We start from the raw sequence: 19,593 nt of genomic DNA, 5'->3' as shown, positions 1-19,593 counted from the left end.
TCACATTTTGTAATCTTCTGACAAGCAAAGTCAATGGAGAAGCAAGATTCACTTAACAACTGTGGCAAGAAAAGTCGTATAATGGGACAATATTCACTTAACAAATGTCTCCGTTAGCAACATAAATGTTGGGTTCAATTATAGTTGGAAGTCGAGAAATTCCTGTCGTTCTAAGTCGAAGATTGGTGTATGGTTGGATTGTCTGCACACCCAAAGTTTGGGAAAGATTGCCCCAAAGCTGCTTTTTCAAAAGGCAACTAGATTTTATTTTTCCTTGAAGATGTTTCACTTCTTATCCAAGAAGTTTCTCCAGTTCTGACTGAATGGTGGAGAATTCTCCTCCATTCAGTCAGAACTGAAGAAGCTTCTTCGATGAGAAGCGACAAGTCTTCAAGGAAAAACAAAGAAAACCCAGTTGCCTTTTGAAAAAAACAGCTTTGGGACAGCTGTGACCTGGATGACTGAGAATCTCCATGGACATTTGGGAAGGGTTAGTAATGAATCAGATATGTGCGATGCTTTGCACTTCCTCAAATTAGCATTCAAATAATTACAACCTTCTTTTGACATTGAGAATTTCCCCGGTTGGACTAAAAAGAGGAACCTGAGCTCTCCTCCCAGCTGCATCTTCTGTTTTACCTTTGGTGTCTGTCCAGGAGCTCCTGGGGCATCGCCTAAACTGCTTTCGATCTCGGATTGGATGGAGGTAACAGAGGTATCTAACTCATGCAGACGGATCTCTTCCTTCAGATCCTTGACCTGGTGCTGGAGGCGTCTATTGGCAGTCCGGAGTTCCTCAGCTTCCACTTCTACCTGTTTAAACTTTGGATAGGAAGAGAAACGGGAAGAAGAGAGGCTGAAAATAGCTTCCTGGGAAAAGAAATAAAACCGCTTTCATAGAATCCTTCTTCCTAATTCTTTGTACAACTGTCCTTGGGTGACTCATTTTCCCATCAGTAGTTTCATATCTCCTTCTGTTTCGCCCCTTCGGTTTCGAGACTGGCAATTGTTCCCCTGCACATGTGAGGCTGATGTGCAAGTAGAGACATCAACTCACCCGCAGCTGCTTTTCGCGGCTCTCTCTCCGGAGAAGGAGGAGGTTTTCGTGTAACGTGTCCACCAGTGCCTGGATGGCTTCGTTCTCCTCGCGGAGCTGACGGTTCTGTTTCTCCATATCTTGCTTCCGCTCTTGAAGCAGGCGATTCTGCAAAGGAAGAGGTCAGAAATGAGCATAAGAAGAAGAAAGGAAGTTCACCTCCATAACACCGTTCCCTGCTCCGTCAGTCCAATGCCTCATATCCAGTTTTGGTTTGGGACAAGTAGAATATTTTTCTTCCAAACGCAGAAAATCTGGAATAACACTGCAGACCAGTGGTGGGATTCAGCCAGTTCGCACCTATTCGGGAGAACTGGTTGTTAACTTTCTAAGCAGTTTGGAGAACCGGTTGTTGGAAGAAATCTCCTTTTGTTTTTTTCCCATTTTACAGGTCTAATCCTGTACAGAAGGCAGGAAGGAAACATTCTGGTATTGTTTCTAGCCTAATCTTTATTGCCCTCCTTACAGAAACTGCCTCTCCAGTTAACCCTTATTACAGTGTAACAGCTAAGGCGAAGCGCCCATCAACCTGAGTGACATTGAGTTGGCCATGCCCATCTAGTGACATGACCACCGAGCCACGCCTAGCCAGCTGGTCATTAGGGCAGAAAACCAGTTGTTAAATTATTTGAATCCCACCACTGCTGCATACCTATCTTTATTAAAATTAAAAAAAAAGACATTAGATAAAACAGCTATCACTAAAGTGTGGTTGCCAATTCAGCTTGGTCCGTAGATAGTTCATTGTAGTAGGAGATTGCACCAACTGAAGAACAAATAGCAAGAGCACTTAAATTTATATACCGCTTCATATAGCACTCTCTAAGCCAGTGGTTCCCAGCGTGGAGCCTACACCCTACAGGGGGGCAATTTGATTTTTAATTATTGGAATCTTGTTTAAACCAAGTTAATGGCCTTTTGGGCTTCCTCCATATGAGTAGACTTCACTTTTTGAGTAAAGTAAGAATTATATGACACCTGGGCGAGGGGAGGGCATCAGGATTTTAAAGATGCTTAGGTGGGCATCGCCAAGAAAAGGTTGGGAACCATTGCTCTAAGCAGTTTACAAATGCCAGCATTTTGCCCCCAACAATCCTGGTCCTCATTTTACTAACTCTGGAAGGATGGAAAGCTGAGTCAACCTTGAGCTGATCAAGATCGAACTCCTGGCTGTATGCAGAGTTAGCCTGCAACAGTAGTGGGTTTCAATTCATTTTACTACTGGTTCGCATGTGCACTTGCATGACACTTCTGCACATGCACAGAAGCGTCCAGGCAGGTGGGCGGAGCCTCCCGCTGCCACCACCCAATCCAGGGTGAACCAGCAGAAACTCACCTCTGGCCTGCAATACTGCATTTTAACCACTATGCCACCACGGCTCCAAATTTGTTTGTAACAAATTATGTTATATCGTTTGGGTAATGTAACATCCGCAAGAAATCAACCAAGCTCAGAGAGAATCAAGGACCCTCAAATGCAGGTTCTCATCCTCCATTGTTCTCTACATGCAAAATTGTTACTGTAACACAGGTAATCCTTAGCTCACAACCACAGTGGTGACTGGAACTTCCATCATTAAGCAATGCATTTGTTAGTTGAGTCATCACATAATTGCACCTGATTTTAAGAACTTTTTTTTACCAGGGCCATTAAGCAAATCACATGGTCATGAAGTGAATCTAGCTTCCCCTATTTACCTTGCTTGTCGGAAGGTACCTGGGAAAGTAACAAATGGTGATCGTATGACCCCAGGATGCTATATTAATCTTTGTAAATAGATGCTGATTGCAAACAACTGAATTGGGATCACATCAGAGGTGGGCCCCTACTGGTTCGGCCCAGTTTGGCCAAACCAGTAGTGGTATGCCATCCTGAGTCACAGAACCAGCAGCAATCCAGGCTGGCCATGCCCCCGAACCAGTTCCCCGGTCGCGGCCATCACCATCTTTTTTTGGAGTTCGGCATATGCACAGAACAATTTCCATTGAACTGCGCATAAGTGCACAGTGTGCATCCAGTGCATGCCTGTGCGCAAAGCATGCGCATGAGCGAACCGGCAGTGATGCCGGATAGAACCCACCCCAGGATCACATAACTGGGGGGATGCTATGATTGGTCGTAAGTCTCTTTTCTCAGCAAGGTGATGAAACAAATAATCATGAGTCAAGGACCACCTAGAAGAAGTCAAAATGGCTTCCATTTAGTGAGCAACATACTTCCCTTGACATAACCAACCCAGCTGCTCCATCAGCAATTTTTGAGAACTGGGCATCATCCCATATTCTACTGTATTGATATTGTGATTCCCAGGGGCTTCGGAGAAAGAGGGTTACGTAAGGATTCCAGGAGAGCTTCCTAGTGTGTTCCAGAGTGACACTCAATCGCTTTGTAGGAACTATAAACATAGGCTTCAAATTGCCCATCATTTCCTGAATCCTGGAAAAGAAAGACCTAGGGTACATGCTAATAATCAATCATACTGCGGATTGAAGGAACTCAAAGATTGATCATTGTCCCTACAGACGAAGACTTTCCCAGTGAGAGTCAGATGTTCAGACAGGACAGACATGGAGCTATTGCAGAGTTCCCCAACTGTTTAGGCTTTGAGGACCAGTGGATGGAGGGTGGGGTGGGGAGTAGAGATGGTGGGGTGGGGAGTAGAGATGGTTCCATACGAACAGAGGGTGAGGACATGCTCAGCTCCATTTGTGTAAGTAATGGGCACACATGCCCACTCCTCACTGAAATGAATCTCATGCACATATGCTTGCACACTGCTCGTGTAAGTGGGGATGCATGCATGAACACGACCGATCATCCATCACTTCTGCAGCCAGTTCCGAAAGACTCAAGACCCAGGGTTGGTGTCCCCTGGACTATTGAATGTTTGAAAGAGTCTGCAAATGTATGAAGAATAGAGTGGAGTGGAGTGGAGTGGAGTGGAGTAGAGTGGAATGGAATGGAATGGAATAGAATAGAATAGAATAGAATAGAATAGAATAGAATAGAATAACAGAATTGTAAGGGACCTTGGAGGTCTTCTATTCCACCCCCCTGATCAGACAGGCAATCCTATACCATTTCAGACAAATGGCTGTCCCTTCTCTTCTTAAAAACTTCCAGTGTTGGAGCATTCACAACTTCTGGAGGCAAGCTGTTCCACTGATTAATTGTTCTGTCAGGAAATTTCTCCTTACTTCTAGGTTGCTTCTCTCCTTGATTAGTTTCCATCTATTGCTTCTTGTTCTAGAATAGCTTGACTCCCTCTTCTTTGTGGCAGCCCCTGAGATATTGGAACGCTGCTATCATGTCACACTTAGTCCTTGTTTTCATTAACCTTTTGATAAAAGCGGGAAGGAAGACCAACTTGAACATAAACAAACCATGTCCTTTCTTTAGCTATGGGCAACTCCAGCTGTGCAGCATAGGTTTGGGGAGAGAGGGGAGAGTTGTTTACGGCTACTAGATGGGGGCTGCAGAATTCCAGGTGACCTCTAGATCAGTGTTTCTCAACCTTGGCGACTTTAAGTCCTTTGGACTTCAACTGCCAGGGGGATTCTGGGAGTTGAAGTCCACAGGACTTAAAGTCGCCAAGGTTGAGAAACACTGATTTAGATGGAAGCAAAATGGCAGAAGACACCAAGCCTGTGCTGCCATCAGGTGGTCATCAGTATTTTTTTAGCCCAGATTTAGTACAGTAGCTCTGAGTCAGTGATGGCAAACCTTTTCAGCAACCAGTGCCCAAACTGGAACGTGTGTGTATGTGTGTGCGACGCAGTGCCGAAAACTCAAAGACCAGCTGGCCAGTGCGCATACATGCGCCACTCATGCACACTGGCCAGCTGGTCTTCACACACGCCGAAGCACTGAAAATCTGAAGACCAGCTGGCAGGCACATGCATGCCTATTTTCAGGCTGTTTTTCAAGTCATTTTCAGGTTGTTTTTTGGTTTTGGCCTGAAAACAATACAAAAAATGGCCTGAAAACTGCATTTTTTGGCTGTTTTGGGGGGCGTTTCCAGGCTGTTTTCCAGTGCTCTGGCGCCCCGAAGGCAAGCTGTGCGTGTGCCCACCGGAAACCAGAAGAGCAGCTGGCGGCAGCACACGTGCCCATGGAGAGGGGTCTGCGTGCCACCTCTGACATGCCATAGGTTCGCCATCACGGCTCTGAGTCATCCATTACCAATTTACTGTGTGCTGTAAATCGACCATTTTCAAATTAAGCAATAACACTCCTAGAATGGTGGAGAAGAAAGGGTTACAGTCTTCTTACCTGCCTGGCATCTGTGGCTCAAAGAGGGACATTAATCGACTGTCTTTTTTTCTTACCTCAGCTTGCAGACTTTGCATCCGGGCAGCATGCTCAGCATTGCAAAGGGTCAGAGTCCGATGTTCTGCACGTAATACAATCAGATCTTCTTGGAGTTGCTGTTCCAAGTGAGTGACCTATTGTAGGTGGTGGAGTAGACAGCTCTTGGTTAGGCTTTGACAGTAGGGAGAGACTCTTTAAACCTCTTTTCCCAGGCTATTCTTGACTCTGGATTGTGCAAAATAATGAGCAGTCCTCATCTCACGACTGTAATAGACCCTGTCCGTCAAATTTGTATGTCATGACGGTCGCAAAATAGGTCAATCATGTGACCAAGCCAATTTTACAAATTTTCTTGTGGTGGTTGTTTAGCTAATGCAGAGATCACAAAGCAGCTGCCATGCTCATTAAACGAGCACCGTGGCCATTAAGCAAACCAATGGTTCATGATGGGTGCAGTTTTGCCAAAAAGTGGAAGTAACTGCTGAATTTTGGCAAAATCATTGTAAAACACAATTGGTTGAGCCAATGGGGTTCAGTTCCTAAGCCCCTGAAGTTCAGTCGTTTGATTTTGGGGTTGGGGGGGGGTGACTGTCATATCTTCGAATCTGGATCGTAAATAACTCCCAGGTACAAGTGGTCCTCAACTTACATCAGTTCGTTCAGTGACCGTTCAAAGTTACAGCAGCATTGAAAAAAGTGACCTGAGACCATTTTTCACACTTACACACACTTTTCACATTGCATCATCCCCCTTGGTCACATGATCAAAATTCAGACATCTGAAAAGTCATTTTTATGATGGTTGCAGTGCCACAGGGTCACATGATCCGCTTCTGCGACCTTCTGACAAATTCCATGGGGTGGATAGATTCACTTAACAACGCCGTAACAACTGCAGGAATTCACTTAACAAATGTGGCAAGAAAGGTCATAAAATGGGGGGGGGGGATTCAATTAACAACTGTCTCACTTAGCAACAGAAAATTTGGGCTCCATTGTAGTTGTAAGTTGAGGACCACCTGTGCATCAATTGTAACTTTTTCAATGGTCAGTAAGTGACTGCTCATAAGATGAGCACTACCTGTGCAAACCAAATACTCAGGTTCATGCCGGAACTGTGTGAGATGTCTACTTTCTAATTATCTAAGGGAAGAACATCCTGTCAGCATATATAAACAATGCCTTTCATTAACAATGATTTGGAACGTGAACATCTGTAATTCAATTACAAGCTTTCAACGGGATGTTGTTTCTTGAAAAATTCGTATTATGGTCTCTCTTCCTTATTAGCCTGTGTTGAGCCAATAGACATATTTTGACCTGTGACCTAAGGGCTCCTTAACAATATCTCCAAGATACGCATGGTTTACATTGCCTTAATTTCCCAGAGACAAGAACATACAGTAGGCTTGAATGTTAAAAGGAAAATAAACATTTGCACACATATATTTTAATCGAACAAATTTTTACATAGTTTGTTAGCAATATTGGACACTAATAAGGATACCACATATTAGTAAGGGAGAGAGGGAGTGTTACTTGGTTTCAATCATTCTTTGGCTGCATGTCTCCAAACAGTGTAATTGTCCAATTTATAAAACATATCCACACTTTTACATCCCATTAATAAATTTCACAAATGCAAAGATCCCAAAAGAATCAGGCCAGTGACTTTAACTTTTAAATGTTTTTTTTTTTAATCTATGGTATCTCTTCATTTAATTTTTAAGGACAGGGGGTATTTTAGAATCTTTATCTCACTTGTTTGACTTTCTTATCTTACTTGTGATTAGATTCCTAAGTTGCTAGAATCCTGCCAGTCTGGTTGGTGCTGTTATAGGAAGAACACAATGTGACTCAAAGTTGTTTTTCGTTCTGGCATGGCACATTCCATCCACTAGTGAGAATGAATTTTTATTTGCATTGAAAAAGGAAATCCCCATTTCAAACCAGTTTAACATCACCCACCTCACCTGTGGGGAACTTAGGTTCCCCCCCCCAAAAAAAAAATATTGGTGAACTTCAACTTCCATCATTCACACCATGAGCTCTGTTGCTTGAGATTGATGGGAGATAAAGGTTTGGTAGGTTTTCCATGGGTGGCATAGGCAGGGATGATGGAAATTGTAATTCAACACTTAGAAAGCACCTGGTTAGGGAAGATTCCCTTCGTTCTCGCTCCCTGCCACTATCCACAAAATTCTAATCAGGGATACTGATGAATTTAGTCTTTTAAAGAGGGATGGGAATCAGTGAAGTTCTGTGAATTCAGCAAGACTAACCACTCTGATCTATTTTAAGATTAGCTGACAACCTGGCATTGGCTGGGTATTTATTTATAGGGGGAAATTGTGCGACTAAAAATAATTTCTAATGTTGGATTTTCCCCCCTTACCAGAGGGAGCCTCCTTGTGGAGTACTGTGAAGCCGTTATCATGGCAACTCCACTGTGCTGCACAGTAGAAGCCATTTTACGGCAGTACAGTAGAAGCCATTTTAAGACACAACAGGCTGTATCTTAACAGAATACACACCCCGAGGGATTTTAGGACTGTCTTACCCCCCACAGTATTTGTCTCCAGAGTGTAAGTTATCTGTGTACCAAGACTGGTTGAAATTGCTCGAGGCATTCCAGAGTTATGCTGGAACACACACACACACACACCTATTTATATATATATAGATTTACAGTAGCTTGATGGATACACACTTTTGAAATTTCAGTGTTTTGAATCCTCCTTCTGTAGTGTATTTCTGCAACCAGCAGATCAAACAAGGTGTGAGATATTTGGTGTCTCATTTGACAATCTCTTTCTTGCTTCCGAAACTTAGAATCCCCTTCAGGGTATTCAATACACCCCATTTTAACATGAGTGATTCACCTGAAAACAATCCTAGCCTCTAATCCGGTTCACTCATATCCAGTGTTGAGCTCTTGCTTGTTTTCCTGTTTCCTAGCAGGGTAATAAACATCTTCAAGGAAAACAACCAAGTCCAGAGAACATCAAGAATTTGTCAGTTCAATCCTGAGCTTCATATATTCTCAACTGCTGGATATGACAGCGTGCTAAAATATATTACAGTACAGGCCTTTAGCCTACAAGCCAAGCTTCCTCTTCTCTTAACAAGAACATTGAGAACCAAGCCTACTAGATTGCACTCATAAATTTGATGTTTTGCCCCTTTACCTTCATTGCCACAGACCTGGCAGCAGAAAACAACATCTGACTGATCTATTGCACGAATAAAATTTGCCTGGTGCTTCCTTGCCCATAGGGATGCAGTGGCTAAGATGCTGAGCTTGTTGATTAGAAAGTTCGGCACTTTGGCGGTTTGAATCCCTAGCGCTGTGTAATGGAGTGAGCTCCCATTATTTATCCCAGCTTCTGCCAACCTAGCAGTTTGGAATCATGCAAAAATGCAAATAGAAAAATACCTTTCAGCGTTTAGTAATGCCAGCTACATGACCATGGAGATGTCTTCAGGCAGAGTACTGGCGCTGGCTCTTTGGCTTTGCACCGTCCCCTAGCTTTGGGAACGACTAGCACATATGTGCGAGGGAAACCTTTACTGCCCATAGGAGAGCTTTCTCTGTTGATTGACCTAACCACTCTGCATTTTGTTGATACAAACCAGAAGGCCTCCCTCTTAGGCTTTCCTTCCCAATGAGGTAGAGGTAGCCCTGTCAGAGTCCCACCTCACCTGGCTTAGCTGCTCCACCAGACGTTGGTTCTGTTCTGAAAGGTCCAAAACTGCCTGTGAGCTCTCTCGACTGGTGTCCTGCTGTTCTAGACGCTTCTGCCCCAGCTGGGCTCGGGTGGTCACCAAGTCAGCCTCCAGCTCTGCCGTCCGGGTTTCAAATTCCGCCCGGCCTGATTCGAGGTGCCTCCGGAGTTCATGTTTCTCTTGTTCAAGATGCTACAAGAAGCAGAGAAGGAAATGTGAGGGCCAGGAGGAAAGACTCAAGACTGGTGTAGGGAAAAGATCCAAAACATCATGCAGGACAGGGGTGGGTTCTGGCTTCTTCTACCGGTTTGCTCAGGGACATGTTTTGCGCATGCGTGCGCTTGACGCGTGCTACGTGCACGTATGCAGTAGGTTAAAAAAGGCTTCGACACATGTGCAAAAGCAAAAAAGATGGCAGCGCCTCTGACGCTGCCGATAGAACGGGTTCAGGGGTGTGGCCGGGTGAGTTACTACCTATTCAGCTGAACTGGTCCAAACCGGTAGGAACCCACCAGGGGTGGGTTCCTGCCAGTTCTAACCTCTATAGTGCCGTTTAGAACCGGTTCCAGCTCCCTCCCCCCGCCCGTCCACACATCATCAAGATGAAGAGCGAGAGGAGGAATTCTGGGAGTTGAAGTCCACAAGTCTTAAAGCTGTTTGAACACCCCTGGGTTTTTTTTTCTAAAGGGTTAGAGGTGCGAGGGTCTTGTAACGTGACAGCTTTAAGACTTGGGTGCTTCAATGCCAGAGTTCCTGAGCCAACATTTTGGTTGCTAAGCAAGAGCGTTGTTAAGTGAGTTTCACCACATTTTACAAGTTGGTCACGCCCACCCAGTCACATGGCTCGAAAGCCACTCCCACCCAGTCACATGGCCAGCAAGCCACTCCCACCAAGTCACATGGCTGGCAAGCCACTCCCACAAAGCAGGCCACACCCACAGAAGAGGTTCTAAGAAATTTTAAAACCCACCAGTGGAACCCACCTCTGATGCAGAGGTGGGATTCTACCGGTTCGGACTGGTTCAGGCAAACCGGTAGCTCTGAAGATCAGCTGGGAGCAAACCGGGTTTTGCCCACTAGCAAGTGGTTCCCCCCCCCCCGTGCTTTACTGCTTTACCTACCTTTATCTTCTCAGCTGAGTCGCGCAGCATAGTGGATTGCTGCGCCTCAGTTGTTTTCCATCCCAAGCAGTAATCCAGAATATAATTCTTCTCTGAACTACGCACATGCACACAAGCATGCACTCAGCAAACCGTTTGTTAAACTGGTAGGACCCCACCCCTGAAACCATGCCTTCTATTGGGCATTCACATTTCCCATACAGGCAGTTCTCAACTTTACAACAGTTCATTTAGTGATTGTCCAAAGTTACAATGGCACTAAAAAAAATGACTTATGGCCATTTTTCACAGTTACAACCTTTGTTGCATCCCCACGTGATCATAATTCAGACATTTGGCAATTGATTCATTTATGATGACCCAAGGTGATCGTTGTTAGCGACCTTCTAACAAGCAAAATCAATGGGGAAATGAGATTCACTTAACAACCCTATTACTAACTTAACAACTGCAGTGATTCACTTAACAACTAACGCAAGAAGTTCGTCAAGTGGGGCACAATTCACTTAACAATTGTTTTGCTTAGCTACAGAAATTTTGGGCACAACTGTGGTAATGAGTTGAGAACTACCTGTATTGGTCTACCTCATAGGATGATTTTAAGGAAGAGAATGGAGATGATTGGATACCAAGTGCCATAATTACGTAAGCAAAATGATCTGCAATGGCCAAGCAATCTTTCCAATTCAGAATACAGTATTCAGATATAACCCATGAATAGTTTTTTTTTTTCCCAACTGGAAAGAGAAATCTTTTCAGAATGTAGGTGATTTTTAACTATTAGCAAAATATATTGAACACTTCTTTGGCCAAATTGGGCCTTTATGGTACTAGACTAGAGCACAGGGATATAGGATCTCACTGTCCATTATATGTGCTGCATCCCTCTAAGTCAGTGATGACAAACCTTTTCGGCATCGAGTGCCGAAAACGGAGCACTTTGTATGCGCTCTTCTAAGTCGCAACAAGGAAGAGGAGCTGCCCAGGGGACATGCATGTGCCAGAAAATGAACTTCTGGTTTCCAATGCGCGCATGCACACCAGCCAACAAGTTTTCCAGTTACTGCCGCACATATGCACACGCCGATCAGCTGGCTGGCACGCATGCTCACGCCAGAAAACAGAAGACCAGCTCTTTCGGTTTCCGGCACTACCGCACACATAAAAGGCCAGCTGATTGTTGCGTGTTATTGCATGCCAGAAACCCGGAAGAGGAACGGGTGTCGCTGCACATGCCAGGCAACATGGTTCTGCCAGTTCCTTTGGGCACGCATGCCATAGGTTCACCATCATGGTTCGAAGTGATCCCAATTTCCAGGACTTCAGGGTAAATTCTTTCAGATTCAATATTGGAAGTTTCTTCCAGAACCTTTCATTTCTCTATAAAATCTGACTTTTTAGAGCTCTGCTGCAAAATCAGATGCCAAAATACTGGAAGGGTAGTGTGTTATATCTGGAGGGCACCAGATGGTGTACACCCTACAATCAACAGATCTGGATACAGCATGCCATAAGCTCCAGATTCTTCTTTTGAATGCAAAAGTCTGTTTGTCAAAAGCTTCATGAATGAAAGACTTTCTTTTTTTTTCAAAGGCAACATTTCCGTGGACACCAGTGACAGGGCCCTCCTGCTATTAAGGAAGGTCAAGCTGCCAGGTCCTGTGACCGAAGGGTCTAAGAACATACAACAGAAGGCAGATTGACTCATGCCATCTGGCCTACTTTATGGCTCCCTAAACCAGCCAGTTGCCTGGGGTGCGAATGATGGATATCACCTGGAATTAAGTTTCAATTTCCAATCCAATCCAACCAACTTCTGGAGATAGGAAAGAGGTCCTGCCTCATTAGTCTTTCATGCGGATGGACACAGAGCAATAACATGATCTTTGACTCTGCAGCCAAGTCCCACAAGGAAAGGAAAGGATCTAGGATTGAGAGACCGAAGGTCCGTGGGGCAGCCCAAGTGATTTGGGTAGAAAAGGGATCCCTCCTGCTCTCAAGAAGTCACAATGTTAGTCTCTTTACTAACTTAGCAGAGGTGGATTCCTACTGGTTCGGACCGGTTCAGCCAAGTAAGTAGTAACTTGGCTGGACACGTGCCTGAACCGGTTCTATGCTCGTTGGCGCCATCTTGATTTTCAAGTGCAGAACAATCTTCATCAAAAAAATGTACTTCCCCCCCCCCCTTTTCTAATGTTGTTCGCATGCGCAGGCCTTTTTAGGTGGAAATTCACATTTTTTGCGCACCGAACTGGTAGTAATGCCAGCAGGAAACCACCCCTGTACCTTAGGTACTATTGGAAGTGCTTTCCGTTACCTGACAACATGAGGTGAGAGTAAACCAACTGCAGCTTGTTTTGTTTGCTGGCTAGAGATAATTAAAGCTGTTGTTATTTTTTTCCATTTTTCCTTCCTTTGCTTAGATTTTTATTTAACTTTCCTGGAAATCAAGTTATAACAGAAGATTCCACAGGCTATATAATTCCTAATCAGGAGGCTATCAACTTTCTCTGCAGCAGCTTCCCTAGGCAGTGCCCATAAAATGCAAATATATGCCAAGGGAAAAGTATTTAACAGAATCTTACTCCATTCAGACACACCTGGAGGAAGTATGGGCAGGCAGATCTCCTAACAGGATCACACCAATAAGCAGGCTTGGCACAGCAAAAGAACATTGCTTTTCAAGAGTGTCGTAAAGCTGTAGTTGCCATGGCTTGAAAAGAGCCACAGCCCTGTGCAGAATTATTTGGGTACCGACATTAGTGGGCGAGGTCGTGGAAACGAGTGACTCACACTTGCTGCTTTCTCACTTTTATATCCTTCATTCTTCCCCTCTTAGGTAATTATATCCACCCTGGTGGCAGACTCATGTCGGTTTTGTGATGCCTTCCTCTGTGCCAAACTGGTTCTCCCAGTAGCTTGCCCAGAAATTCCCAGTTGGTGCCTGTTACATTCGAGGTCAGAGACGAGGGGAGCAGAGAATTTGTGGGGCGGGGAAGATAAGAGGCTAAGAAGGCAAAATTTTTCTGTAGGGAAGGGAATGGGCTGAAAAACAGTGGGTGAAGCTTCTCTGAAAAACAGAGGTTATTCCAGCAGGTGCCAATGTTGCTTCACATGCTAAGCAAGAATTCCCATGTTAGAACTAACAATGTTTATGTGGTTGGCACAGCTTCAAGAAAACCAGCCTGGCAACCTTCCAGATCTGCAAGGCCTAATGTTGACTCCCTCTTCTTTATGGCAACCCCTGAGATATTGGAAGACTGCTATCATGTCTCCCCTAGTCCTTCTTTCTCTTAAGCTAGACATACCCAGTTCCTGCAACCGTTCTTCATATGTTTTAGTCTCTAGTCCCCTAATCATCTTTGTTGCTCTTCTCTGCACTCTTTCTAGAGTCTCCACATCTTTTCTACATCGTGGCGACCAGAACTGAATGCAGTATTCCAAGTGTGGCCTTACCAAGGCATTATAAAGTGGTACTAACACTTCACGTGATCTTGATTCTATCCCTCTGTTGATGCAGCCTAGAACTGTGTTGGCTTTTTTGGCAGCTGCTGGCTCCTATTTAAATGGTTGCCCACTAGGACTCCAAGATCCCTTTCACAGTTACTACTGTTGAGCAAGGTACCACCTATACTGAACCTGTGCATTTCGTTTTTCTTGCCTAAATGTAGAACCTTTCTCTTTTCATCATTGAATTTCATTTTATTAGATAGTGCCCAATGTTCAAGTTTCTATTCTACTCTACTCTACTCTATTCTATTCTATTCTATTCTATTCTATTCTATTCTCTGTCCACCCCCATCTTGACTTGGGAGAGGGACAATGCCTTAGATATAGGGTCAGTTGAAGCAACCCATAATGTTTTAACAGAATAACAGAGTTGAAAGGGACCTTGGAGGTCTTCTAATCCAACCCCCTGCTCAGGTAGAAAACCCTATACCAGTTCAGACAAATGGTTGTCCAATGTTTGGAGTAGAGAACTAAAACTTTCACGCATTAACCATTCTTTCCCTTGTTGGTGATTTGTATCTTGTGGGATCACAAGTAGTCCTCAACTTACAACCCTTCATTTATCAACTCTTTGAAGTTATAATGGCAATGAAAAAGTGTCTTGGGACCGATCCTCACATCCGCAGCACCCTTACGGTCACACGATTGAAGTTGGGTGCTAAATAACCAGATTCACTTAATGACCAAATTATGATTTTCACAAAATAGGTCATGACTAATGGCTGCCTTAGCAATGGAAATTCTCATCCCATTCATTTGTGATCATAAGTTGAGGACTAGCTGTACAACGTAAATCCACCTAATATGTTCCTGGCACGTCAGCAGCCCCCAACCTTTCGGGCACCAGGGAACGGTTCCATGGAGAGAGGTTTTTCCACGGACCGGAGGGGGCGTGGTCTCACATACTGCCTGCATCTCGTGGATGGCGCTTTGCTTGCTTGCATGTTTTCTGCCATGGTGTGGCCCAGTGCCAATCCCTGGCCAGGGGTGGGGTGGAGGTGGGGGTCCCTGTGTTAAGTCCAGGGGTGGGATTCAGTCGGTTTGGACCACTTCGGGCAACTGGATGTTAATTTTAATCTGATTCACCGAACCGGCAGTTACAAGGACCAGCTGACCCTACCCACCATGCACCTCCCCCCCTAGGAGTCTCCACGCAGCCCGTTCATCATGCCAGATAAGTGCAGGGCCCATGCGGAGCTCTGGGAGAGCAAAAAACGGGCCTACTGGAAGTATCGGATGTCCGGAAATGGGCCCATTTCTGACTCCGGAGGGCCTCCAGAGCCCGGGGAAGGCTGTTTTCACCCTCCCGGAGGCTCAAGGAAACCCTCTGGAGCTTGGGGAGGGCGAAAACACACACCTGCTGCCGCTGTCGTGGTGCAGGAAGCCAACTAGGCCACGCCCCCATGGCCAAGTGCACCCAGCAACCAGACAGAGATCCGGTTGCTTAAATTTTTGAATCTCACCCCTGGTTAAGTCATATATTGAAGCCCATTGGAAATGTTTTCTGATTTGCAATTCTGTGTTGAAACAGCCCTTGGGAGGGGAGATGAGCTTCTGCCAAAGAAAGCTCCTGACTCTCATGTTTTGTGACATGGAAAGCAGAGGGATGAAACTGTGTGAATCATGATCTGATGATAAGACACAGGCAACCTCAGGAAGCAATGGTGGCTGAGCCATTCTAGTAACTCGAATTAAATAACTCCAGAAGACTATCTCACAAACCTGTCTACAGCAGTGAGTTACGTTGGGATGGGGTATGCAGGTAATCCTCAACTTACGATCATTTATTTAGCAATCATTCAAAGTTACTGTGGCACTGAAAAAAGTTATAACTGGTCCTCGCACTTGTGACGATAGCAGCATCCCCATAGCCGTGGGAATTTGGGTGCTTAGCAACCAGCATGTATTTAAGACAGTTGCAGCATCCTGGGCTCATGTAATCACTATTTGTGACCTTCCCAGCTGATTTTTAACAAGCAAAGTCATTGGGGGAAGCTGGGTTCGCTTAACGACCATGAGATTCATTTAATGACTGCAGTGATTCACGTAACAGCCGTAGGAGAAAAAATAAAGGATTGTAAAATTGGGTGCAACTCATTTAACAATCATCTTGTTTAACAATGGAAATTCTTATGTCCCAGTTGTGGTCATAAGTTGAGGACTAAAATACCTATACAGAGTTTTGGAGTTCACTTCTCACAGCCTTTTTTCCTTACCATCTGCACTTCGCTCTCCTGAACTCACTGTGGAATTACACGCAGCTGGTACACACACCTGCGCACTATTTTATTTTGTTCAGAATTCCACCCTAAATGTCACAAGTTCATGTTTATCCATAGCTTGTGGGAGGCCACTGCAGAACTCTTCCGTTGCAAAGAGGCAAATCTACCACTGCTGGGCCGGCACCCCCAGAAATAGCAATTGGGCAGCTCATAAATTCAAATAAATAAAAGATTAAATGATGGAAGAGAAGAGAGAAAAGCAAAGCATGGAACAATTTCAAAATGAGAAACTTTGAAATTGATTATTTGGTGCTGAATAAAAATAGGTGTAAATACAAGGGAGTGAATGGGGATATTAGCACACATCTGTGCCCAGAATGAAGGGTGTGGAGATACAGCAGTAGACCCATGAATATCACCATAGAGGTCAAACTGCTACCCTTCCAATGAGAAAACCTATGAAAGAAAAAGACTATACAGGTAGACCTTGACTTATGACCATAATTGAGCCCCAAGTATCTGTTGCTAAGTGAGACATTTAAGTTAGTTTTGCCCCATTTTATGACCTTTCATGCCACAGTTGTTAAGTGAATCCTGCAGTTGTTAAGTTAGTAACACGGTTGTTTAACTGAAACTGGCTTCCCCATTAACTTTGCTTGTCAGAAGGTCGCAAAGGAGGAACCTGTGACCTCGGGGATACTACAACCGTCATAAATATGAGTCAGTTGCAAGCGTCTGAATTTTGATTGCATGGCCATGGAGATACTGCAACTGCTGTATGTGTGGGAAATGGTCATAAGTCACTTTTTTTCAGGGCCGTTAAATGAACAGTTGTAAATTGAGGACTACCTGTAAAACGTTCCTACTTCAAAGAATGTCCTGATGCAACCTAAGACTTTTTTTTCCAATTAAATGTATTATCTCCATCTGGGAAAGAATTCAAAGAGATGAACAAGGAATAAAATGTGGTCTAATGTTTGAAGGTTGCTGGAATGTAGATGCCCAGTGAAATCCCAGTGATAAATTCTTGGTGAGAAGGATGAAAATAGAAACCTGGGAAACAAACAGGGTGAAGGGTTCAAGGATGAGATAGCAACAAGGGGTGGGCTGAAGGATTTTGAATCCATAACTGGTGAGAAAGTACAATTCAGCACATGAGAAAATCCCCATCTCTTGAGACATTCTTTTTCTTTTCATAGCAACCTAGGAAATACACTGAACGGGGAGAATATGATAGGACCTAATCCCAATCCCAACCCCAATCCTAAACCCAACCCCAAAACTGACCCTTACACTAACCCCAACCTTAACAACTGTAACAACAACCCAATTCCAACCCCAATCCTAGCTCCAACCCCAACCTTAATCTCAACCCCAACCCTTATCCCAACCCAATCCTAACTCCAACTCTAAAACTAATCCCAATCCCAACCCTAACTCAAAACCCAGCACTAACCCCAACCCTAATCCCAATCCCAACCCTAACTCCAACCCTAAACCTAATCCCAACCCTAACTCCAAACCCAGCACTAATCCCAACCCTAATCTTAGCAAGTTTCACATCTGACCGAAGGATCTCAGTCCATATCAGGTCTTCTCCTGCCTGCTCCTTATTCCAGCCACCTGCCTCACCTCTTTGACTTCCAAATATTCCTTCATCAGTTCATCATAGCGTCGTTCCAGTTCCTCGTTACGTTCCAGGAGCATCTTTCCCAATTCCGCTGCCAACAGCAAGTCCTGTTCTTTCCTCTGAAGCAGCACCCCCAGATCCACCTCTTCGGGATCCCCTTCTCCCGCAGCTCCAGCGGCAGCAGCATTCCCCACAAAGGGTGGCTGGCCCTCACCCCCAAAAGGATAGTACTCATCCCCCAGAGCTGGTGGGGGAGTCAGAGGGAAAGGGCTGCGAAGGGGCTCTTCCTCTGAGTTCCTGGAGGAAGCCATGAAGCCATGGAGTCTCTAGAATAGTCTAGGAAGACTTGTCCCTCAGACTGGTTAGACTGGGGAGATTTTACAAGCCAGGATGCTGGTAGCACTCGCTTCAGGCCGGTTCAAAAGGCCAGAGAAAAAGCTGGCATGCAGGACCCGGCTTGTCCTATTTCCCCATAGAATAAGGTGCCTTCAGGAAAAGAAAACCACAGGTGACCTACACCATCCAAGGTTCCAGGGGAGATATCAAACTCTTGAGATCCACCAAAGCTCCATAGTTGGACGATCAACCTGGGCGATCTCCAATTCCTTTCCTTCTGATCAGGTTTCGCTGTTTACTTCCCGATTCCAGCCTCCACCCTCCCAGGCGACAGGTGAGATTTGACGTTGTTTGCTCCACCTTTTCTCACTCACAGCCTCACCTGTTGCTAGTGTTTCTCCTCTCCTGGGAAATTTCTGACTGTGCAGTTTTTCCACCCCCTTGGTGTATCACAAAAGTAACCAAATCCTGTGGCTTAAAAGCAAGAGAAAAACATCTTCCCAAGCCTGTTTTCTGAATGCCCAGCCTTTTTCTAGGTCAAACCACATTTTTTTTATCTTGGATTATTGGGGTCACACAGCCTGAAATTATTTCCCACCAAGAGTAATTCTCTGAACCTTTAAATGGGAGATGCCAGGTGAACAGGGCCATCCAGGTGAAATTTAAACTCTCAAGAGTGAAAGCACCAGTTTAGGCTGCATTTTTTATTTCCTTTCTTCTCAAATGGTTTCTGTTTATTTTCTGTTTTTTTGCCTTTACAGCAAAGGTTACAAAAGGCTTTTTAGCACCTTTTGCAATTTCCTATTGCAGTTCGCAAACTAGAGATGGGATGAAATAAGTTGGTTGCAGACATCAGTACATTCACGGCAGAACTGAGATTTGTAACTCTGCTCCCTTTAGCCGCTAGATAATATCTGGCTCTCAAATATAATCATCCTCTGGGTTTTATGACAGAATTAGTCATTCCAGTTCCAATTCCCCCTGTCTTTAAATCCATATAGAATGCATGAGGAGTAAAACAGGCTTAAAAATACCCCACATCAAGCAAAGCAGGAAGCAATACAGAAATCTCCATACGTAGGTTGATAAACACAAGCATGAAGAAAACTTTCATCTAAGGTTACAGCAAAGAAGGGATAACATTGGCAATAAAATAAACTGGAACATCACATAAAATGTATTTGTATTCCGTCTTTATTGTTTTTTAGAAATAACTTAGTGCGGCTAAGATATCCACCACATTTTCTTCCTTTTCATTTTTCTTGTAAAAACAACCCTGTGAGGTAGGTAGGTTGAGTTGAGGGAGAGCGACTGACCCAAAGTCACCCAGCTTGCCTCCATGACTAAAGCAGGACTATTTTCCAGCCTGGTGCCTTAACTGTTAGACCAAACTGGTTGTCGGGCCACTTTATTTTAAAATGTCATTTATAAGCGTGACAATGGCATTTGTAATCTCAATTTTTGGCAGAAAGCTGTGAAGATAAAGCAAAACTTCTACTATGGTCAAGATTGATTGATTGAAATCATGTATAAGAAGCCAGAAAATAAAATTGTTATGGCTTGGTTCAAATAACTTTTCACCCAAAATTAGATTTAAAAATATTGATGGAATGTCAGAAAACAAGGGAGAGGGTTTTTTT

The 19,593-nt window shown here is 44.4% G+C and overlaps 1 protein-coding gene across 2 annotated transcripts in view; it reads right to left on the bottom strand.

The window, feature by feature from the left end:
* BICDL2 (BICD family like cargo adaptor 2) overlaps nucleotides 1-18,252 on the bottom strand; it is a 31,184-nt gene extending 12,932 nt beyond the window's left edge. For both annotated transcript variants that reach the window (XM_081970744.1, XM_081970745.1), the window contains exons 1-5: nucleotides 17,620-18,252; nucleotides 9,111-9,326; nucleotides 5,426-5,542; nucleotides 1,058-1,204; nucleotides 640-822 (exon numbers count right to left, since the gene is read on the bottom strand). In XM_081970744.1, the coding sequence (XP_081826870.1) occupies nucleotides 640-822; nucleotides 1,058-1,204; nucleotides 5,426-5,542; nucleotides 9,111-9,326; nucleotides 17,620-17,928 (972 nt within the window). In that variant the 5' untranslated portion in view covers nucleotides 17,929-18,252. The remainder of the gene's footprint in view (nucleotides 1-639; nucleotides 823-1,057; nucleotides 1,205-5,425; nucleotides 5,543-9,110; nucleotides 9,327-17,619) is intronic.
* Nucleotides 18,253-19,593: the final 1,341 nt, after the last annotated feature.

Source organism: Natrix helvetica, assembly GCF_964273705.1.
Source record: "Natrix helvetica genome assembly, chromosome: Z".
Taxonomy (NCBI): Eukaryota; Metazoa; Chordata; class Lepidosauria; order Squamata; family Natricidae; genus Natrix; species Natrix helvetica.
Note: the sequence above shows the minus strand (reverse complement) of the source record. Positions and strands in the feature narration are given on the sequence as shown.